Genomic DNA, 22,906 nt, shown 5'->3' with positions numbered 1-22,906 from the left:
GGTACATGTCCTTGGCATACCGCATAGCCTTGGGTTGTTTGCCTCATGGTCACAAAGCAGCTGCCACAATTCCAACCATCATTTCCGGAAGTCCTCACTGTTGGAGCTTGCTAGGAGAACAATGTTTACAAAACCTTGAGGCAGGAATGCATAACAATACCAAAGCCGGGTGTGGTGGTTCATGCCTTTAATCCCAGCACTCAGGAGGTGGAGGCAGGAGGATCTCTGTGAGTTTGAGGCCAACCTGGTCTACAAAGTGAGTCCAGGACAGCCATGGCTACACAGAGAAACCCTGTCTGGAAAAACCAAAAAAAAAAAAAACCAAAAAAAAAAAACCAAAAAAAAAAAAAAAAAAAAAGAAAGAAAGAAAGAAAAGAAAAGAAAAAGAATTGGCCCCAAAGCCTAGCGGTAGTGACTCACACCTTTAATCTCAGCACTCAGGAGGCCAAGGCAGGTAGATCACTGTGAGTTTGAGGCCAGCCTGGTCTACAAAGTGAGTCTAGTTCAGGACAGCCAAGGCTACACAGAGAAACCCTGTCTCAAAAAACCAAGGGAAAAGAAAAAAAAGGGAGAAGAATTGGCCCCATTGGCTTATATATTCGAATGCTTAGTCATCAAGTCAAAGCACTACTTAGAAGGATCAGAAGGTGTGGCCTTGTTGGAGCAGGCTAGGCCTTGCTGAAGGATGTGTGTCACTAGGAGTGGGCTTTGAGGAATCAGAAACCTAAGCTATGCTGAGAGAGAGAGAGAGAGAGAGAGAGAGAGAGAGAGAGAGAGAGAGAGAGAGAGAGACCGAGACCTATTGGCTCCTTCTGTAGCGCCTTGTCTGCCTGTGTGCCTCCAGGTCTCCCCACCACGATGACAGTGGACTAAACCACTGAGCTGTAAGCCAGCCTCAGTTAATGCTTGCCTTTACAAGTGTTACTGTGCTGATGGGGTCTCTTCACGGCAATAGTATGTTGTTGATTGTTATTTTGGCAATGAATGTGGTGGCTCTTTGCTCTTGTCCCAGATGTCTGACTGAGACTAGATTGAAGAGTCGCTGAGTTAAAAATGGCCTTGGCAGAGGAGATGTCAAGACAGGCTAGTATTGACTGTGTCGTGGGATTATTATTAGTGATCATTTTTTGTTTGTTTGTTTCTTTTTTGAGACAGGGTTCCTCTGTATAGCCCTGGCCCTCCTGGAACTCACTCTGTAGACCAGGTTGGCCTCAGACTCAGAGATTCTTCTCTGTCTGCCTCCCGAGTGCTGAGATTAAAGGCGTGTGCCATCACACCCAGGCTAGTAATCATTCTTATGTAGATATATAGTGAAAAGGAACAAACCAGTCAAAGAGAAATACAAGCTGTGTAGTCTGAGGAGAAAAGGAGCACTGGGAAGTGTAATGGAGCCAAATGAAGTGCTCAAGGAGATAAAAAAAAGTTAAAGAAAGCCAGGTAGGCGTGGTGGCGCATGCCTTTAATCTTACTTGTGAAACAGAATTAAAGGGGATGCTTAAGTGGTGAAGCAAATCATCAAAACCAGAAAGCTGATTCAAATACAATTGGTTGAGGGGGCCATGTTCCAGCCCCTGCAAGCAGTAGAACTTGGCAGTTTTGGTCCTGTGGTTCTGGCTTGAGTCAAGGATATGAGAAAAGGGTTGTGGAATCTCCCTCTGCAGCTAAGGAAAGCCACTGATGTCAGGCTTGTGCAGGGGTGCCATGTGTGAAGCTGCGAAGGTGAAGCCTGGAGTGTGTTGGGGACTCCAAGATGTTGGAGATGCCAGAGCTGTGGAATATCTGAAGAGGAAAGCTGGTAATGGAGTGAAAATGGCACGTGTGTGCATGCAAGAGAGAGAGAAAGACAGAGAGAGACAGAGACAGAGAGACAGAGACAGAGAGAGAGGTATATGGTAATTGACAAAGCTGAAAGGAGTTGGAGATCTGAAGCGTGCTTTGTAATCAGACATGAAGATGCAGGATTTGGAATTTGTCCCTTTGCTTTGGTCCAACATTTCCTCCCAACCCTCCCTTTCTGAACAATAACATATATTCTGTGTTGTGTATGTTAGGATTATGTGACTGCTGCTCAATTTTAATTTTTCAGGAAGTTGCAGTTAAGAGATTGCCATGGGTCTCAGAAAAAGACATTGAATTTTTAAACACTGTTGAGGTTGTGGTAGATTATGGCGACTTCTGAAGCTGGACTGAATGCATCTTTGCATTATGATATGATAAGCCTGTGGGGTCCGGGGAGTAGAATAAAAATGTCCCCACTAGGCTCATATATTTGAAAGCTTAGTCACCAAGGAATGAAACTATTTGAAAGGATTAGAAGGATTAGGAGGTAAGGCCTTATTAGAGGTTTCAAAAGCCCAAGCCCAGTCAGCCTCTCTCTGTCTCTGTTTCTCTGTCTCTCTGTCTCTCTGTCTCTGTCTGTCTGTCTCTGTCTCTCTGTCTCTCTGTCTCTGTCTCTCCCTCCCTCCCTCCCTCCCTCCCTCCCTCCCTCCCTCCCTCTCTCAGCTTGTGGACTGTCATGGATGGCTCAATCTGGGATAGGTCCTTGGGAACGCGGGTGAACAGAGACAAGGCATGACAAACAGAGCGACTCAAGACTGAGTTTTGTGTTTTATTGTATTTTGTGGCTAAGCAGTCTAAGTTTTTAAACATACATTTCAAAAGCGGGGGGGGGGGGGGCGGGGGCTGGGCTTGTGGCTACATTTTCCCACAGAGTAGATTTAAGGAGGTCAGTGAGCAATCGAGCATACACAGTGCAGGTACAGAATGTGAAGTTACTGTGTTGTCATATTTTGAATTACAACTTTAAATGAAACAACGCACGCAGAGTACAGATCACACAGCAAAGACATCATCACTTCTAAGTTACTGGCGTGGTGTCAATATGCATGTGCTCCCTTTGTCCAGGGTCAGTGTTCTCTCCCTAACAGAACTTATGTCTAACACCTGGGTGCCAAGACAGTTTTTTTCCTTTTCTTCAGTTCCTTCTTCTGATATCTGAGTGTTACTACCTGGAGTCTTTTGAAATACTCCATTTCTTTGTAGACCATAGTATAACTTATTAACTAACGATTAATTTCTAGTCATGTTTCTTTTAATAACTGGATCTGAAGCAGAACCACTCCGGACCTGGACAGTCCCTGGCTGTAGTCCTGAGTCAGGGTGGTCTCCTAGCGACCCTGGTTACGCCTGAGAAGTCCTGATTTGGGAGTGAAGTAGAGTTAGGAAGAACAGATTCCAGCAGGATGAGAGAAAAAAACTGTGATTTTAATTTCTCCTGCCAGAAACATCAGCCCCAGTCCAGGAGACTCTCCCCTTTCCGGGGGGTCATAGCCTCAGGCCTGTGTAGTATTTGTCACACACACTCCACTGGAGGGTGACAGTGGACAATAATATAGCTCTCAGCTGCTTCTTCAGACCCGCTTTTGCTGGCCGCTGTGCTCTCTGCCCTGACGGTAAAGGACCAAGTTTCTGAAACTGTAAGCAAGTCCCCAATTAAATGCTTCCTTTTGTAAGATTTGCCTTGGTCATTGTGTTTCCTTGCAGCCACAGAACAGTGACTAAGACATTGGCGGGTTCTAGGCAGGTGCTATTCTGATGATCCACAAGCCCAGCCTTTTGTTATTTGAAACAGGGTTACAATTTCTAACTCAAACCAGCCTTGACATTTTGATCTCCTGGTGTAGCCTTCTGAGTAGCTGGGGTGTCAGATTAACTCGTGTGCATGTGTGTGGTGCTGTGTTGTAGGCTTTTGGCTTTTTTAAACCTACTTTATTTGGAGTTCCTTAATGTTTCTGTCTCCCTTCCGATTCCAATCCTTTCTAACACCCAAACACCAGGTAGGAGAGAAAGGAGGTTAATAGGGAGACGGGCTTAGTTCTCTTTGGCTACTTCTTGCTGTTTAGGGTCATCACCTTCTTCACCTTCTTCTTCTTCTTCTTCTTCTTCTTCTTCTTCTTCTTCTTCTTCTTCTTCTTCTTCCTCCTCCTCCTCCTCCTCCTCCTCCTCCTCCTCCTCCTCTTCTTCTTCTTTTTGGTTTTTTGAGACAAGGTGCTAGGATTACAGGTGCCAGGCTGGGTCATTGGGTTTTTTGGGGAGATACCAGTATCTGTTGTCAGGCTATTCAGCCAGCAGCAACAAACAAACACAACGGCAGCCTTCTCTTCTTCCTCTGATCTTCTCCTTCAAGCCTTCTCACAGTCCTCATATCTCTCCCCCCCCCTCTCTCTCTCCCCAACTGGCAAAGACCACAGCCCCTCACAAGGCAGTTCTCAGCTGACAACAATCACAAGCCCTCTCATGAGGCAGTTATCAGCTGTGGAGAAACTGAGCAGCCTCCATATCCCACACCTGGGACTAAAACAAAAACATGTTTACATATGATAACTGAGTTTTTAAAGAAACTGTGAAAAGTGCTCTACCATAGGATAATACACCTTTACTAATTCATGGCATAGTTATAGGGATTAGGAATGCTATCACTATTTAGAAACATCTAGTATATATTTAACATCACATTTCCTGAGAAATCACTTTCATTCTTCACAGATGGATCTGAGGTTGCCAGGTGACATCGTACAAGTGACCAGACACACATTTCCAGGGGATAAATTTCCTCCTAAGTTATCAAGATAGAAACGCAGAGAGTTTTAATATGGAGAGTTTGCTCTGTGGCAAAATTAAGACAATAGTTTAATGAACTCACCAATCAGAGATGTTTGGGAGCAACATTTTCACAGCAATGATACAGGAGATTCTTCATAGAAGTGACAATGCCCATGCGCATACTGTGGCCAGATCTGGGGCAGAGAAACCAGCATCTGAATACACACCATACCAGACCAACCCACAACATCTCTCCCCTTTATTGCTCTAAAAAGCTCTTTCTCTTACAATAATGAACTAAATACCAAAGAACAACTATGAAACAATTATGAAATCTATCATCTAAGAATTACATTCACAGTGTCCAGTTAATTTGTATCTGGCAACTTCAGAGAAAGTGTTTTACTATCTGTCCTATTCTAGTGAGTTCAGAGTTTTGTACTCAGATTATTTTCTACCATAACTTGCATTTGTCAACCTAAAAAAAAATTATGTAGATCTAAAACCATTTTTGAAAATTATTTTCTTAAATCCTCTAAACAATTTAAGCTTAATCTGAGACCATAACTATCTAGTCTTCAACCCCATCAGAGACTTGAGAAGGAATAAATGTATGCAGGAAGTGTGGAACAAGCAGTTTCCAAAATACAGAAATGATAGAGATGGCTGGCTGCCTGGACAGTTACTCAAATTTCTCTGCAGTGTTCGCGAATCATCTTCAACCTTCTCGCCTAGAATATGGCAGGCTTTGTTGCTTTGTTTTGTGGAGCAGGAATTATGAGGACTGTTTATCTTGTCTTAGCAAACCTCAGCATAATTATTTTCCCTGTGTAGTTTGTCCAGGTTTGGACAGCATGCTGTCTGTAGTTGAAGGAAGGACAGTTTTTTACACAGTGACTGGCTTGCCACATTGAAGCAAACTCCATATGGAGGTTCCTCTCTGCCCATTATCTTCTTTGCAGTAGGCTGGGGGTGCCGCCAGGAACTTGCATGTCTCACTGTCAAAAGATGCTTTTATTAATAAAGCATTTTAAAATGCAGTGTTCTGCAGATCTCTGAGGGTTTGAAGACTATCTGTTTATAGTATATCTGAATAGGTAAACATTGCTTGTTTCTAGCTACTTACTATCTGTTCAACCTAGGAAATACAGTTCCATAATTAACTAACTAGTATCTAGCATGACCATGAGTTTGATTGACTGATTGCTAACTTGCATTACTTAATTGTCCCAAACAGTTTGTAATAGCAGCTTTCAAAAGGACTAGAGAGTCACATTGTATTTTTAAATGACTTGCATAGGTACAATACCTTACAAGGGACTTGAAACCTAATAAATACAGTACATGTAACAAAAATAACTTTAAATTTGTATCAATATACAATAGCCTATAGCAATGTAAAATATTTCAGACTAGGAGCTGCCCTAACGCTTTAGCTTCATTTCTCAGCTACACTATGTAAACAATGTTTTTGTTTTAATCCCGGGTGTGGGATATGGAGGCCGCTCCAGTTTGTCCACAGGCAATATACATTTCTGCATAAACATATGTATGAAATGTGAAGTGTGCACATTTTAGTTGAAAATTATTTTTGCTTCTTGTTTGAGTAGGTGAAAGGCATCTGTCTGTAGCACTTAAAAAAAACAAACCCTCAGCCGGGCGTGGTGGCGCACGCCTGTAATCCCAGCACTTGGGAGGCAGAGGCAGGCGGATCGCTATGAGTTCGAGGCCAGCCTGGTCTACAAAGTGAGTCCAGGACAGCCAAGGCTAACACAGAGAGACCCTGTCTCAAACAAACAAACAAACAAACAAACCAAAAAAACAAAAACCCTCTACTTTATTTGGGGTGTTTAGGTCTCAACATCCTTCCCAACCTCTCAAGCCCACATAGGAGAGAAAACGTTAGTGCTCCCAGCTGTTTAGAGTTGGTTGCAGTTAATTTATAACTGGCCTAATAAATGTTTATCATTAGGCTAATTAGTTTCCGGTGGTATTGTCTAACCTGCTAGCAACCAATGAGAACACAGACACTTGATGTATTTTAAAATGAGCCTTTAGCTGGGGCAAGGCAGATATTACCTCCTAAGCTACCCTCCAATAACTCCCAGTCTCCATCCCATTCCACCTGCTTCTAATAATTTCTACTTGGGCTACTCACCACCTGTAATCCCAAATACCTGCTAACGTTCATTATTTGGGCTGAATCCTCAGTCCATGTTGGCCATGGGCTTCTTACGCCACTTAACCCACGGAGGTGGATCTCTTCCTCTTCCTCCACCTTGTCTCCTTTATCCCAAGATTCCCTCTGTTTTCCAAAGCCCGGGAACTTTGGCTCTGCCTAACCCAGCTGCCTGCCCAGGTGTGTTAGCTTTTATTGGTCAAATAGGAATATATATATTTAGGCAAGCTTACATAGCAATACTTGGGGCACAAAGACAGCAAATAGTAATTAGCATCAGAATACATCAGACCAACCTCCAGTAAGGGTCAAAGGGTGTCTGGGCCTGTACTAATCTCTGTCAACAGCTGATACAGCCAGCAGTATCCTCCAAGCTGCTGTGCCCTGAAGCATTTTTCTCTTGTCTGTCTGCTCCAAACCACTACATCATCCACTTCTGGTTTCTTCAAACTGCCACACGCCACATGCCACACGCCACATGCCACATGCCAACACCACATGCCACACGCCACATGCCACATGCCAACACCACATGTCATATCACACTCTCTCTCATTTATATCCTCAGAGCATTAGACCTTGTGCCTCTTTGTGCTGCAGGACAAAAGCCACACCCAACAACAGACTATTAACAGCTGTGGAAAAACTAAATCTCAAACTGAAATCCCACACTTGGGATTAAAGCAAAAGCATATTTACATAACACATTTGAGTTTACAAAGAATCCCAAACTTCCATTATATCTGTCTTTTTTTTTTTTCATAAGCCAGTCTGGACTGTATAGGCAAACTGTAATATAAATTTTTATCTATGCCATATGCAAGGATAGCGTGACAAGTTCTGAGGACTTTGTAGCCAACAAGATTTATTGACTAAGTATAATCGAAATCCTGGTCAGAGACATCTTCATGTCTCAGTCAGTTTCATGTGGAGGGATCAGCAAATTATGTTACTTGTTTTGTTGGTCTTCTTTCTTTCTTTTTTTCTAGCTGCTGCTGAAACCTTCAGGGGTGGGGGATCCTCAAGTCATATCTGATTTTTATCAATTTGGATGGAATCCTAGTTTTTCTTTTCCTGTTAACATAAATATAAAACCTCTTCTCCAATGTAACACATTTCCTGCCTTCCATTTTTAAGTCAAAACATCCATAGGCAGATCTAATTCATCAGTCTTTTCTAAAATCCAGTGTTTTTCAGCAGCTGTGCTACCTGTCTCATTGACATTTTAAAAGTTTAAATTCAACAGAGGATTATTTACTCTATCGTTGAGAGAGCCCATATCTCCCTTCTGTTCAAGGAGCATTTTCCTGTTAGAGTTCTTCATAATTGCTCGTCCTGTAGGATTGTAAAATATAATTGTAACATTTTCTAATGTTTAAAATATTGTTATATTCTAATGTATATACATACATTATATGTATGTTAAAGCATCACCAGCTTCAATCTGTAAGGGCCCAAGTTTCTAAGATACCCATCATATCTAGTAAATATGTAATCTCAGAATTGTCCTTTTTAGAATTCAAAGCAAGAGCACACTGGAGTTTTGTATATGAACCATGGTATGGTATACCTTTTTAGTTTTCCAAAGTCTGCAAAATTAAACATATAAGCTATTGTATTGTATTGCTCTAAGGTCACGTTGAACAGAATCTGCATTTTTAATTCAGCATATAGACCTTCATCTATAATTGATAATATCCACTCTGACCAAGTTGGGTTTATAGCTGAAGCTTTTTTGTCTGGCATCTGTGGGTTTCCACTCGGCAATTCCCTTAAGCCCATGTGGATTTCTCTTATCTGGAACTTCCTTTTTAAAGACTCCTCTACTCCCTATCCTATGGCCTCCATTTTAGCATTTAAAATTTCAGTCTTTTTCTTCTCTGAGTCTGCTTCCTTCTTATCTTCTTTAAGCCAGATATATAGAATCACAATTATTACTAAACATATAATTACTTCTATGCTGACAGTCAAAATTATTTGAGGTCCAAGTGCATGGGGTCCATTTTTTAATATGGAAATTTTATTTGATATTTATTTATTTAGTTTGGTTTTTTGAGAGAGTTCCTCTGTGTAGCCTCGGCTGTCCTGGACTCTCTTTATAGTCGAAGATGGCCTTGAACTCACAGAGATCCACCTGCCTCTGCCTCCCTGAGTGCTGGGATTAAAGGTGTGCATCATCACCTCCGGGCCTTCATATGGAAAATTTAAAAAACAAAACAAACCTAATTATCTCCTTTCTACAGAGACTTTATTACTTAAACTGTATTTCTTTCTATAACTGTGTTTAGCTTGTTTACTTTCTTTAGCATTTATTATATGCTTTGAAAACATTTTTTCCCTCTCCTTTCTTTGGAGACATTACTTTTTTCTTTCACTTTCCTTTCTTTGGAGAATATGCATATGTATTTCTTTCTCTTTTACCTTAATATGTTTTTCTGTACTTTTTAAAGATTTATTTATTTATTTAATGTATACAGTGTTCTGCCTGCATTACACCTGCATGCCAGAAGAGGGCACCAGATTTCATTATAGATGGTTGTGAGCCACCATATGGTTGCTGGGAATTGAACTCATGACCTTCTGAAGAGCAGACAGTGCTCTGAACCTTTGAGCCATCTCTCCATCCCCCTTTTTCTGTATTTTTATAATACGTTTCAATTTTTACGTGGCCTATTCTTTTTATTTTCAAACTATTTATTTATTTAATGACTGTCTATATCCATTTCTTTTTCTTTCTTTTTTTTGGGGGGGTACTCTTTTTAATTTTTTTTTATTTTTTATTTTTATTTTTAGTTTTTCGAGATAGGGTCTGTGTTAGCCTTGTCTGTCCAGGACTCGCTTTATAGACCAGGCTGGCCTCGAACTCACAGAGATCCACCTGCATCTGCCTCCCGAGTGCTGGAATTAAAGGCGTGCGCCACCATGCCAGGCCCTTGGTATTCTTTTATTTATTTATTTATTATTTATACAGTATTCTACCCGCATGTGTGCCTGCACACCAGAAGAGGGCACCAGATCTCATTATAGACGGTAGTGAGCTACCATGTGGTTGCTGGGAATTGAACTCACGACTTTTAGAAGAACAGACCTCTGAGCTATCTCTCCAGCCCCCTCCCCCACTTTTTTCCTTTAGAATTTAATCACATTTTCAAGCATGTTTTTAAAACCTGCTTGTTAGTTTGACTGTGGTAGGATTTCTTTTTCTCTGTCGGTGTCTGACTTCTGTTAGCATTCATCTCAGAACCGGAGCTGTGGCTGACTCCGCCCCCTAAGGTCGCGCGGCTCTTGGCGGGATCCAAGCTGCAGCATCCAGCCTGCTTGCTCAGCAGCCGCGCCTCCGAGGCTGGCATGGCCGAGCCCCCTGGAAGCGCTCTGCACCGCAGCTCAGGGGAGTGGAAAGAGGCTCCGGCGAGCTAGCTGCCCTGTTCGGGCCGGTCGCACGCCAGGATGATGGCTTCTCGGAGCAGCACGCGGGTGGGGTCGCGAAGCGCTCGGGTGTGGTCTTGCGGTCCACGCGGGTTGGCACTTCTGACCTCCGCCTGCACCCAGCCTGTCCGGGAGGGCACTCGCCTTTACACGCCCCTCAGAGCGAGCACCTGGGTTATGCCGGCTGAATTCAGCCTCTGTGTCCCTGGTGCGTGAAATTGCTGGGCCCACGGCGCGGCCGGTGCTTGCCCCCTTCCCTGTCAGCAGGGTGCGTTCGCGGAGAAGCTGCGGTGCGGTGCGCCCCTGGAAGGGCCAGTTAACCGTTCAGCTGCACAGCAGCGCCTCTTAAGGAGCCGCGCCTGTGAAATACTGCAGTCGGCTTTGGTTCCCGTCCTATCCGGCTTTGCTGCCCAATAGAGGCTTCAAAATAGCTGCTTCCCTCCCCCCCACCCGCCCCCCGCGGTTTTCTTGCCTGGCTTTCTGAGCTTCCTCGGGCCGGGGCCGTATGCTTGGATTTCTAGTCTGTGTTGAATTATACACCTAAAACAATAGGCACCAATTGTGGAATTATATAATTTGATGGCCTTTTCTAATCACGCACTCTAGGTTCCAAATAACGACACAGAGACCTATTAGATTTATTCAACAAGCTTTAAAGCACTAGAGCCGGCCAGGTGCTCATGCACCCATCCTTCCTGTCCCCCCTCCTGCCTTCTCTTCCTCCCTGGGACCACCCCCCTCCCCCAGACTGGGAACAGAAGTCCAGCCTCCGTGTCCTCTCTACCTAGTCATTGGCTCTCAGCTTCTTTGTTAACCAGCCCGAGAAAACTGGGCAACAATGCTTACACAACACTGATAGGGGCGATTCCTCATAGAAAGGACAGTGCCCGTGTCTAGATGGTAACCAGATATCGGGGCACAGAAATCGACATCTGATTACATAGCGCACCAGACCAACCCCGATAGATAAGCCCATTTTTAACAAGTGTTCTGGGGACCACCAAACCTGTATGGACTTTCTATGTCCGTCCCGGCTCTGAATAATGACAGGGAGAGTTAGATTTATATTTAATAGCTTTAGGCCTTAGCTTACTCTTGTTCCCAGCTAACTCTTATGACCTTTGTTAATCCATTTATATCCATCTCAGCTCTGCCTTTGCTTTTCGAGACAGGGTTTCTCTGTGTAGCCTTGGCTGTCCTGGACTCGCTTTGTAGACCAGGCTGGCCTCGAACTCACAGCCATTCACCTGCCTCGGCTTCCCAAGTGCTGGGATTACAGGCGCGCGCCACCACCACTGTCCGGCCTCTCCTCAGTTTCTTATGTTGGATTTCCTCTGTCTCATAGGCGAACGCACAGCTTTTTTTTTTTTTTTTTTCCTTCTTGTGGAAACAACGATTAAATCTCTCTCCCAACATTTCCTGCCTTCCATTTTGAAGTTCGGACATGCTTAAAGTAAATAGACTGATATAATAGCATTTCTCTCCTCATAAACCAGTGTCTCTCAGCAGTTGTTTTTTTTTTTTTTTGTTTGTTCATTAGCATTTAAAAATTTTAAGGTTAATAAAACACTATGTAGTCTATCTCTTGGGGGAGGTGTCTTTGTTACCCCTTTCTGTTTATTAAGTATCTCTTTTGAAGTACAATTAGATATTTCTAAATCTGCTTGTCCTGTAGGTACCTATCTTTGGGTACATTTTGGGTTACTCCCTGTAGGTAAGGTAGGACACTGTCTTATCATTTCTTTGGCTTCTTGCCAAAGAAGTTATTGAGTCAATAACTATACTAAGAGGTTCAGAAGATCTGATGAAACTGTGAGCATGTCCCATAGCCCTGATTTATTAACTGAATCATAAGGGCACTGAGCCACTTTACTTATTGTTTCTGACTTATAACTGCCCTTTTCTGATTTAGTTTCATCAGTATAGAAAGTAAGGGCTCTGGAAATTGGTGTACCTTTTACTATATGAGGGAGAATCCAATTAGTTATTTTTAAAATTGCTCTTTGGGTATTTGTTGTTAATCTCTCCCAAAAAATTATTTCAAGCTCTTTGCCAATGTTCATTTTCTCCCCATAATGAGGCAATTTCAGCATTAGAAAATGTACTACAATTTCTGCTGGAGTCTATTCCTGCTTGACAAAGCGTCATAATCAATTTCCTTTCATAATCAATTCAGAAAACTTTTCTATATAGGTCTTTGGTTTTTTTTATTCTGTTTGTGTGTCAAAAATTCCACTCTAAAATGATATCTTCTCTCTGCATAAGAATTCCTGTGGGAGAACGAGTAGAAGGCAAAATAACTAAAATACAGTCAAGCTTTGGACCAAGGGATACACATGTGCATCCTATAATTTCTTTTCTAGCAGAACCAGTTCTCTCTCAGCCTCAGCTGATAATTTTATTGGACTATGTAAGTTCTTACACCTTGTAAGGTTTGAAATAAATTACTTAGCTCTTGGGTAGTTAATCCAATTGTGGGCCTTCACCGATTAGTATCTCCCAGAAAAATTTGAAAATCATTAAGAGTTTGTGATTAGTCTCTTGTGATTTGTACTTTCTATGCTTGAATTTTTTATATCCTAGATACTTGATAGAATCTCCTTTTTGTATTTTTCAGGAGCATTTTGTAATCCCAACAAGGCAAAATTCTTTCTTTATCAATCATTTTTTCCTAAGGTATATGTATCTGAATCTGCTAGTTAGATATCATCCATATCATAAATGAATTATAGACTGAGGAAACTTTATGATTTCTAAGGGCTGTTGTACAAAATATTGGCACAGGATAGGACTGTTTAACTTTCCTTGTGGCAAAACCGTCCACTGGTACCTTTTAACAGATTGAGAGTTATTATAAGTAGGCACTGTGAAAACAAATTTTTCTCTATCTTGATTATGCAAAGGTATAATGAAAAGGCCTCTTTTAAACCAATTACTGTAATAGACCATGACTTAGGTAATAAAGAAGTTAAAGGGACTTTAGGTTGAAAAGAACCATAGACCGAATGACTGTATTGACGGACTTCATTCTGTCAACAGCCTCCGTTTTTTTTTCCTTTCCTTTCTTCCTCTTCCTCCTCCTCTCTCTCTTCCTCCTCCTCTTCTTCTTCTTCTTCTTCTTCTTTTTTTTTTTTTTTTTTTTTTTTTTTTTTTTTTTGAGACAGGGTTTCCTCTGTGTAGCCTTGGCTGGCCCGGACTTTCTTTGTAGACCAAGTTGGCCTCAAAATCAGAGATCTGCCTGCTTTTGCCTTCCAGGTGTTGGGATTAAAGGTATACACCACTACTGCCCAGCAAACATCCTCCATTTTCAATTTTTCTTTGTAATTGAAAAATATAGAGAATTTCAAGGGTGGTAAACTCTTCTGTATGTTGAGCCTCCAAGTGCTCTTGGACTAGCTGTTCTAGTGTCTATAATTTTGCCCAAATAGGCCTTGGTAGAGTCATTGGTGTTCTATCAACAGTGGCTCTCTATAGAAATTTGGAGAGCCCACCTGCTATGTCTTTTTTTGTTTGTTTTGTTGTTGTTGTTTGTTCTGTTTTGTTTTGTTTGTTTTTTGGTTTTTCAAGCCAAGGTTTCTCTCTGTAGCCTTGGCTGTCCTGGACTCTCATTGTAGACCAGGCTGGCCTTGAACTCACAAGAATCCACCTGCCTCTGCGCCCCCCCCCCCATGCTGGGATTAAAGGCATGTGCCACCATGCCCGGCCCATATGTCCTGTTCTTGATATAATTTTTCAATACCTTCACAAAGAACATTTCCTATTTTATGACTTGTCCTTGAAGTTGGAGGGATGCTAATCAGTGCTTCCCACTTTTGCAATAGATCTCTTTCCCTTTAAATTCCTGGCTGTATCAGCCACGTATGGCTTTAATTTTCCCATTTGACCCTCTGGCCCTGTACACTTAAGCCATCTCACACTTTGTTTCATCTGGAGTAAAGTTCCAGTCCCTAGAAACTAAATATTTACTTCCTGAAGAGGCCAATCTGGAGGCCAAGATTTTGGTGAAATTATTGTTGCATCTGCTTCTGTATCTACTAAACTTTTAATTTCAGTGTCATTTATATGTACTTTTAGTTTTGGCCTCTGATCATCTATGTCAGCTTGCCAAAACACTTGCTTTCTGGTGCCTCCTGAGTTTTCAGTTTTAGCTACTGAAGCTGCTGTGACTTAGATATCTGGGTTATTAATGCCCATATCCAGAATGGCGCTGCTGACTTGTTCTACATATTAGTTTCCCCACTGCTGACCTGAAATGTCCAGCTTGGATCTGATCTCAGGGCCTTGACCACTTGCCGACAAGGGGTTACCTCCTATGCCCCTTGTTAATTCTCAGTCATTAGCCCAATGCTGGCCTCTGCTAAACCCTCTGCATTCCCTAGAAGGCTCAGGCCTTCTTCCAGAATGAGCTTGACTCTGCCTACAATTCCTTTTGAAATTACTTTGCTTGCAAGAGCTAAAACATTTGACAGTTTGGCTTTTCTCAAAACCTTTAGAGATAACTTCTCCTATTAAAGTTACATCGTATGACTGAGACCCAATGTCAGCCGTATTTCTAATCCTTTCATCTATTGATGCTGATCTAGTTTTTAGGGGCCTGGTCACTTTTTTGTGGAGGGGGTCTCCTCTTTCCTGGGGGGGGGCTGTTGGCCACCAGCCCATGAAAGTGAGGTGAGCAGAAGGCGAGGCAAAGGGCTTGGAAGGCCGCGAGCACGATGGAGAATGATCTCTGGGAACCACTTCAGGAAGATAGTTCAATTTAATTGGGAGAGAACAAAGGCTATATCGTCCTTGGGGAGTGGATGGGGGGCTCTCAGGATAGGTGTGTATAACTGGTTGGAGCTAGGCACTCCAAGGATTCTTGATTTTCATGTGGCAGCACACTCCTATCATATGGACAGGAACACAGTACCTAATTATCCTATGGGTGCAGTGAGGGGAGAGCTAGCTGGGAACCGTGTCAAAGGCCATAAATCAAATGTGGTTAGGAGCAACTATGCCTAAAGATACTCTCCAGATGGAGTCAGGCCAAGAGAGGAGACCCTGCTGGGGAGAGGGAGTCTTCCATCTGAGTGCTGAGCTCAGAAAGGCTATCCAGACTGAGAAGACTGCAAACTCAAAGGGCAAGGGTCTAACATTTTTGCCTCCAGAATTAGAATATTTGAAAGCCAAAGATTTGATCTGTACTTGCCAGCTTCTGAATCTGAATCTGAATCTGATGCCCTCTATTTACAGCTGAAGTCAATCTTTTAAAGCCAATGAATGGTACTTTGGTACCTAGTGTAATCTGAATAAACATTTCAGACCTTTTTCCTGTTTCTTCATCCTTGTCCCAATCACTTAAAGCTGCCATATGACATAGAGCCAAGGTAGTATGATCCTATTCAATTTGTTTGTACCTTAGCATACTGGCATTCTTCTAGCAGCTGATCCTGAAAAATATTGATATCTCTAGCCCTATTTCTCTGTCCTATCTCCTTAGCTTCTTCTTCCCATCATGATTGCCATTGTAACTGAGGACCAGTGTCTAATACTGCTTTTGTCCCCAGTGTTGGGGAATAACTCTAATTTGAATCACCCCAAAATTTAATATCTGCTTCACAAATGGTGAATGCATACCATATGAAATTACAGATATATATATATATATATTGGTTTTTGAGACAGGGTCTCTCTGTGTAGCCTTGGCTGTCCTGGACTCACTTTGTAGACTAGGCTGGCCTCGAACTCACAGAGATTTGCCTGCCTCTGTTTCCTGAGATATATATATATATATATATATATATATATATATATATATATATTTTTTTTTTTTAAATCTAGCATTTCTATGGCTGCCTTCCAAATTCTTTGTAACCTTGGGGAGTGCCTATCATCTGCTGGTATTTGTCATATAGTAACTAGATAAGCTAAGGTTGGTTTTCTAACAGCTTTTGGCTGACCGTCATTAATTTCATTATATGATGGTGCAGTAGGCTCTTGTCTTAAACCCTCTGTCTCTGAGTATCTCTTTCATTTTTATTTATAGGTCTTTCTAATTTTTCTTCTAACACTTGTCTCTTATCAATCCACTCTCCATATTTTTTTCCCTGTGTCTCTAAAGCCTTTTTGTTTGAGATGACATTGAAAGTTAGTATGGTTATTAAGACAAAAAATGAAATACCAAAAATGATAATAATCATAATTGGTAGTGAGCCAATCTCAATTAAGTCATTTATTTTTTAATTTTCTGTCTCTGTTTTTAAACCATTTAATGTAGCATTTTTTTAAAGGGTCCTAAAGCCCTGTGTTATGGCATTTCCCATCCTTACATGGCTTATTGTTTTTAATTTTACTTAACTCTCTTTGAGGGCTTCCCTTTATCCTTGTCAAACAATTTGTTTGTTTGTTTGTTTGTTTGTTTACGCCTTTCTAGCTCCAGTGTTTTTTTTTCTTTAGCACTTAAGCACATTTTAAAGCATACTCTACCTATTCAGGGGCTTTTCTGTGCCCTAGTCTTTAGTTTCTTCAATCTGGGCTTGGATTTCTTCTGCAGCTCAGCTTAGCACATGGTCCTGGCTGCTGGCTCTGCCCCTTTGACTTTATCTAGCCCTTTGCCTGACTTTGGGCTGGAGCATGCCAAGCTCCCCTGACTAGCCTGGCTCTGAGAGGGTGGTGCCAGTGGTTGCACTGGGACGTGGCTGACCCAAACTGAGCTGTGGTCTCTGGGAAATTTTTCTCATGGGCCACAGCATGAACTACTCCTCCGCTGAGCAGTATGCTGGTTCAGAGAAGTACATGGTTCTGGGAAATACCTGCCTGTGCAGCACTAGGTGTTCTTCACGTGTCGCAGCCATTCCTGCCACGTACTGATGCACTGGCTGCTCACCTGTGCCCACCAGCTGGCAGTCTCTCTGCATCCGGAAGGGCCTGACTGGCTGTGCTGTGCATGGGAGAAACGCACTGCTTCCCCCCCTCCCCCCCCCCGCCCCCCCGGCTCTGGTTCCCCACTCCCCACCCAGCAGCTGGCCTTGCTGTTGACCAGCGGCTATGGAGTACGTGCCTTCTTGCACTCCGCGCCTGCCTCAGAGACTGTGACAGTAGGAAGCTGTCTCTGGCTCTGGGGACTGCTTGTTCCCTGCCTTCCATCTGGGACTTTTTGGAACTATCCCCAGGCCTTAGATTTACATGCCTCATAATGGGCGCCAAATTAAACCAAATGTACTTTCTCTGTCCATCCCAGGTCTGAATAATGACACAGAGACTTATATTTATTTATAATAGCTTTAGACCTTAGCTTACTCTTGTTCCCAACTAGACCTTGTAACCTATGCCAACCCGTGTAGATTAATCTGTGTTCTGCCACGTGACTTGTTACCTCTCCTTAGTGTCATATGCTCGGCTTCCTCTGCGTCTTGTTAGGTGGGTCCTTTCACGCCTGATCTTTCTCTTGGTGCCCATCTTTGCCGGAAGTCCCGCCTATTCTCACCTGCCGTTCCTATGGTTCAGCTCTCTATTCAGCCAATCAGAAGGTGATGGAGACCATTGTTTACAAAATACCAAGGCAGATAGTACTTCATAAAAATAACAATACCAAGTCAGCCTCTACTCATCTCTTTGGTTACAGAAATCAACATTGGAATAATACAGGGACAATCTTTATCCAGTGCATAAAAAGATCACCCCAACAGATTACACTCAAGCATTCATGCCTAATTGTTATCTTAGTTTGTTTTCTGTTGCAGTGACAAAACACCTCGACATCCCCCGCCCCCAAAAAAAGGAGAGGAAAAGGGATTATTTGGTTCACAATCCCAGTTCTACGACACCAAGGAAGTCAAGGCATCAGGAACCGGAAGCAGCTGGTTGTATCCCATGGAGACAGAGCAATGAGTCCACGCATGTGTGCTGGTGCTCAGGAGGCTGAGGCAGAGGATCATCAATGAGTTCAAGGCCAGCTTGGGCTACATAACGAGTTCAGGGCAGCCCAGGCTGTAGCTTGAGACCCTGCCTCAAAACACCATTAAAAGGGCGGGAGATGGCTCAGTCAGCCAAGTGCTTGCCATGCGTACCTTAAGGGCCAGAACTCGTGTTAAACAAAACCAACTAGGCAGGAGAGATGGTTCAGCAGCTCTTGCAGAGGAGTGTTTGGTTCCCAGCACCCACACCAGGCAGCTAACAACCTCTTGTTGTTCCAGCTCTAGAAGATCTGATGCCCTCTTCTGGCCTCTACGTGCACTCATGGACATGTGGCACATGCACGCATGCACAGAGACACATGTAAAAGTAAAAGCAAACCTTTCAGTAACAAAGCACTGAATAATCCCAGCACTGCCCAGGCAAAGACTGGAGGATTTCTGGGGATCACTGAACGCCTGGCCTAGCCTGCTTGGCGAGCTCCAGTCCAGATGACCAATTCTGTCTCAAAGCACAAACTGAACCACTGTGACTTTTGAACAACACTTGATATTGACCTCTGACTTCCATACACATGTGTACATACACACAAGGACATGTGTACACATACACACACACACACACACACACACACACACACACACAATTGAGCAAATGGCACTTATGCTGCTCAGAAATGTCGTGACCAATTGTATAGTATTGTGGAATTAAGGCCATTAATTAACTAGTTGAGGAAATTTGTATCTGTATGGAGAGCAAAACACAGAGTGTGTGTGCGTGAGGGAAATAGTTCTACAGTACTCTCAGGGAGCTCACTCATCTCAGCGATGGAGAAACAACATGGTCTTGTTTCAGGTGACAAAGTGGAATGACATAGTGAGACAGGAAGTAACAGGCAAGTGCTGGCCTACAGTCCCAGTGGGACTGGGGTCATGAGCGCTCCTGTCTTGCCTTGGAAAAGACCCCGGTTTAAATCCCAGCACCATCCATGAAGCGTTTGGCACATCACACTCACTCGTTCTGGAAAACTTCTGTATGAGAAGTCTGACAGAGCCAGAAGATGAGGAGGCAGTGAGGCAGGGATCCTGTTAAAAATGCAGATTCTAACCCAGGCGGTGATGGTACACCCCCTTTAATCCCGGCACCCGAGAGGCAGAGACAGGTGGATGTCTGAGTCGGAGGCCAGCCTGGTCTATAGGACAGCCAGGGTCCTGTCTCAAAGAACAAAAACAGCAGCAGCAACAGCAGCAGCAAACAACAAGGAATGCAGATCCTAATCCTGGGTTGGGCCATGGGACACTGCCCTCACACGAGGTCTCCACATCACATCTAGAGGGGTGCATGTCCACCAAGGGACTGTGTCATTTCAAATGCAAGATGGAGCATCCTGGGGGCACTAAGTGTAGGGTGCTGAGGTGAGACACGCAGCCATCAGCTCTGAGTCAGGAGGGGCTGTTTTTATCATGTCTGTAGTATCTATGTTTTTAACAGCTGTGTGTCTGGTCTCTGCTGAGATGTAACCTCACAGCACTTTCATCTCAGTGTGTCTTGCTATAGTGGCGCTGTCTGGAGCTGATGTCAAGGGTAATTGTTTGGCCGGGAGGAACATCCTACAGTCCTGGCTGTCAGGGGCAACCCTTCTCTCTTCTGCCTCGAAGCAGGATAACACAAAGGAGGCAGGCATTAGCCTCTCTCAAAGAGCGTGCTGTGCAATGCCTGAACTCTGTAGACAACTGCAGGCCCAAGACCCTCCTACACTGTTTCTCAGCATCTATCCCACCATGGCTGAAGCTAGGTTGCTGCTCCATCCACATTCCAGCCCATCTGAAGGAAGGCGCCAAACATCAAAGACAGTTTCCATCCTTGCTTGCTTTTTTTCCCTCCCTCTTTCATTTTCCTCTCTCCCTCCCTCCCTCCCTTCCCACACCTTTTCTTTGAGGTCCAGCCTGACTCCACAGTCACTGTGTAGACCAGGCTGCCTTTGCACTTATGGCGCACCACTGGCCAAAGCCTTCTTAGTGCTGCAACAACAGGCATGCTTGTTACCACACCCAGGAGCTGTGGTGCTCACTCTCACTCATGCTATTGGCAAGAACTTGGTTGCCAGGCCACAAAGGAGCTGGTGAGGAAGACTAGACACCCTTGTGCCTGCACAGCTCTAGGGCTGAAGTGGAGAGGGGAAGCAGGCCGTGTGTGCCAATCACTAGCTAGCGGGAAAGATAGGTCCACAAGAGGCTGGCGAGAAGAGGGTCACATGGGAGGAACTTCACGGTGGAGTTCCAAGCACTGATGCTGGTGCACAGTGGTTTTTTCCTCTTGCTGGCCCCCGTTCAAGCTGAGATTAGCCAGGAAGTCTCAGAGCCAGAGCGGAAGGGTAGATTTTGCAGTTTCCAGATGGTACCTCAGGGACCAGCTTCTGAGATCTAGCTTTCTGGGGTGGTGTGCATGCTGCTGGCTGACTCTCTTCTGAAGAGAGCCGTGGCTTCCAAAGGCCCTTGGCAGGTGACGCTGGGTTCTCTTGTCGCTAGGATCCATCCTTGTGGATCTGAAGTCTACAGAGGAGGCCATGGCGCGGAGCCTGGGCAGGCCTGTCAAGTCCACGTGAGTACTCCCTGGCCCCATGACCTCTGACTTCAGCTCCTGCAGAGGTGACTGCAGCAGCCCCTGACTTCAGAGGTTGCTCGCTTTGCCCCTCCCTCCTTCCCTCCCTCCCTCCCACACAGGAAACAGTACCTGAGACATGTCATCTCAGAATATGAGGCTCTGGATCGGGAGCTCCCGTGTATCCGAAAGTTCTCGGCGCCACCCTCTGCCCAACCCCTCTGCCTGTGCATGGAGACTTCGGTGAGCGGCCATCAGCTTCTCTGCACAATTCCTGTGGTTGAGAGGATCACCTGATCAGATCTGATGTGACAGGGCGCGGAGGGGGGGGTGGCGTTTAAGTCCAGGTTAAGGGCCAGGCCTGGTAGTGTGTGTGTCTACCATCTCAGCACTCTAGAGGCAAAGTCAAGAGGAGCAGGAGTTCGAAGTCAGTCTTAGTTACACTGGGAGTTCAAGGCTAGCCTGGGCTACCTGCACTCCTGTCCCAAACAGAGCAACTTTACACACATACACACACACACACACACACACACACACAGAGTGTCTGCTTCTGTCTGACAGTAAAAGGGACCTACTGTGTACTAGGCACGAGCCTTAAGGCACCTTTGGGTGTCTATGTGACTTTACTCTGTCATGGGTGCTGCTGTCCTCATGTCTTGGGGACACGTTCCCATCTCTCCTCTCCTTGGTGCCTTTGAAGAAGCCACAGCAGATCTCTTTGCAGCTCAGAAGCTAAGCAGATCTGGTTAGTACGTGGGTGGGAGGAAGACGCCCTAATGTTTAACAGGTGGAGGTCGGAGGACAGCCCAGATCTCTCCTTCCACCTCTACGCGGGTTATGGGGATGTAACTCCAAGTCATCAGGATTGCACAGAAAGTGCCTTTACCCACCAAGCTGTCAAGCCTGCTCATCCCTAGTGATTTTATGTGCGAACAACTGTTTTCCTCCTTTGTCACTGTGGCCCGTGATCAACGCATCCCCTGAAACAACTTCCTCTGACCATCCATTAACATGAGATGACAGGTTCAAATAGAATCTTCCAGAACTCTAAGGCACCATCCATGGCTGGTCTCTGGGAGAGTTTCTCCCTAAGGAGGGTGAAATTATAATCAGCCTGAGTGGCAGCTGTGTTCTGCGCTTTGACAAGAGTGGCAGAACCTAGCGGGTCTGCAGGTGGCGTCCAGGCCGGGCTCCAAGAGTGCTAAGGCGATATGCACTCCCACGCAGGAGGATTTCACGCACTTGGAGGTGCTGGAGGCTCTGGAGGCCGAGCTGCCCGGGGCCATGGACAGCGGGCGCGTGAGCAGTATCCGCTATGAGAATATGAATGTCATCTGCGGGACCGCGGGCCGCAGGGACAGGTAAGCCCATGCATGGGCGTGGCCCGGGGTGAGCGTTTTGAGTGAACGCTCTAGGGTGGGAATTAGGAGAGGTGTAGCCAAGGAGCCAGTCTTAGCGAATGGAGCTGGAAGGCGGAGTGAGACTCAGGGTGTGAGGGGCGGAGCCCAGCATAATGAAAAGGGGAGGGATAGGAGCACAGTGAGGGGGCGGTGCCTAGAGGAGGCTAGTGGGTGGAGTCAGGGTGACAAGGAAAGTGAGGGGTGGAACTGAGAGCCTAGAGTGAGTTGGAGAGAGAGTGGAGCCTAAGGTGAGAGGGTGAGGGCAAGGTGAAGGTGACAATGAAGCCATCCAGAGCCATCCAGAGGGACGGGGTCTTAGGTTGACTGGCACTTTTGGCAGAATAAAATGAAGATGGCATTGGTGTTGGGGGTGCTGAGCTGGCATTTTGGGCGGAGTCACAATGACATTGAGGGGCAGGTCCTCTGGTCAGGTAGGATAGGGACGTCAGCGAGGGCGGGGCCTAGCACGTCCCCGGTGAGATGAAGAAAGATTAGGCTGCAGAAGCCGATGTGGCGGCCGCGAGCGAAGGCGGACAGGGCGAATCCCAGCGATGTCGCTTTGCCCGCAGGTGGCTCATCACCGTCACAGACTTTCAGACGCGCTCATGCCTGCTGCGCTCGGGGCTCAGCCTCCGCGGAATCGCATACCCGCTCGTGCGCCACGATGACCTGCTGCTCGGGGACTACCGCCTGCACCTGCGCCGCTCCCTAGTCCGACGGCGCATGCTCGAGGCTCTAGGGGCGGAGCCGACCGAGGAAGATTGACGCGCGGCGGGGGCGGGTTCCAGCTGCGTCCCGCCCCCAG

General features: G+C 45.0%; 1 protein-coding gene across 2 annotated transcripts in view; it reads left to right on the top strand.

Annotated features, from left to right (window-relative positions):
- The window catches only part of LOC311592141 (uncharacterized protein C19orf81 homolog), a 24,987-nt gene extending 2,116 nt beyond the window's left edge, over positions 1-22,871 (top strand). For both annotated transcript variants that reach the window (XM_084772144.1, XM_084772143.1), the window contains 4 exons: positions 20,629-20,701; positions 20,824-20,944; positions 21,929-22,062; positions 22,671-22,871. In XM_084772144.1, coding sequence (XP_084628270.1) covers positions 20,629-20,701; positions 20,824-20,944; positions 21,929-22,062; positions 22,671-22,866 — 524 coding nt within the window. In that variant the 3' untranslated portion in view covers positions 22,867-22,871. The remainder of the gene's footprint in view (positions 1-20,628; positions 20,702-20,823; positions 20,945-21,928; positions 22,063-22,670) is intronic.
- Positions 22,872-22,906: the final 35 nt, after the last annotated feature.

The sequence above is a fragment of the Acomys minous genome (assembly GCF_964271855.1).
Source record: "Acomys minous genome assembly, chromosome: 2".
Lineage (NCBI taxonomy): Eukaryota > Metazoa > Chordata > Mammalia > Rodentia > Muridae > Acomys > Acomys minous.
The sequence above is the reverse complement of the archived record's forward strand: the minus strand, read 5'-3'. Positions and strand labels throughout refer to the sequence as shown.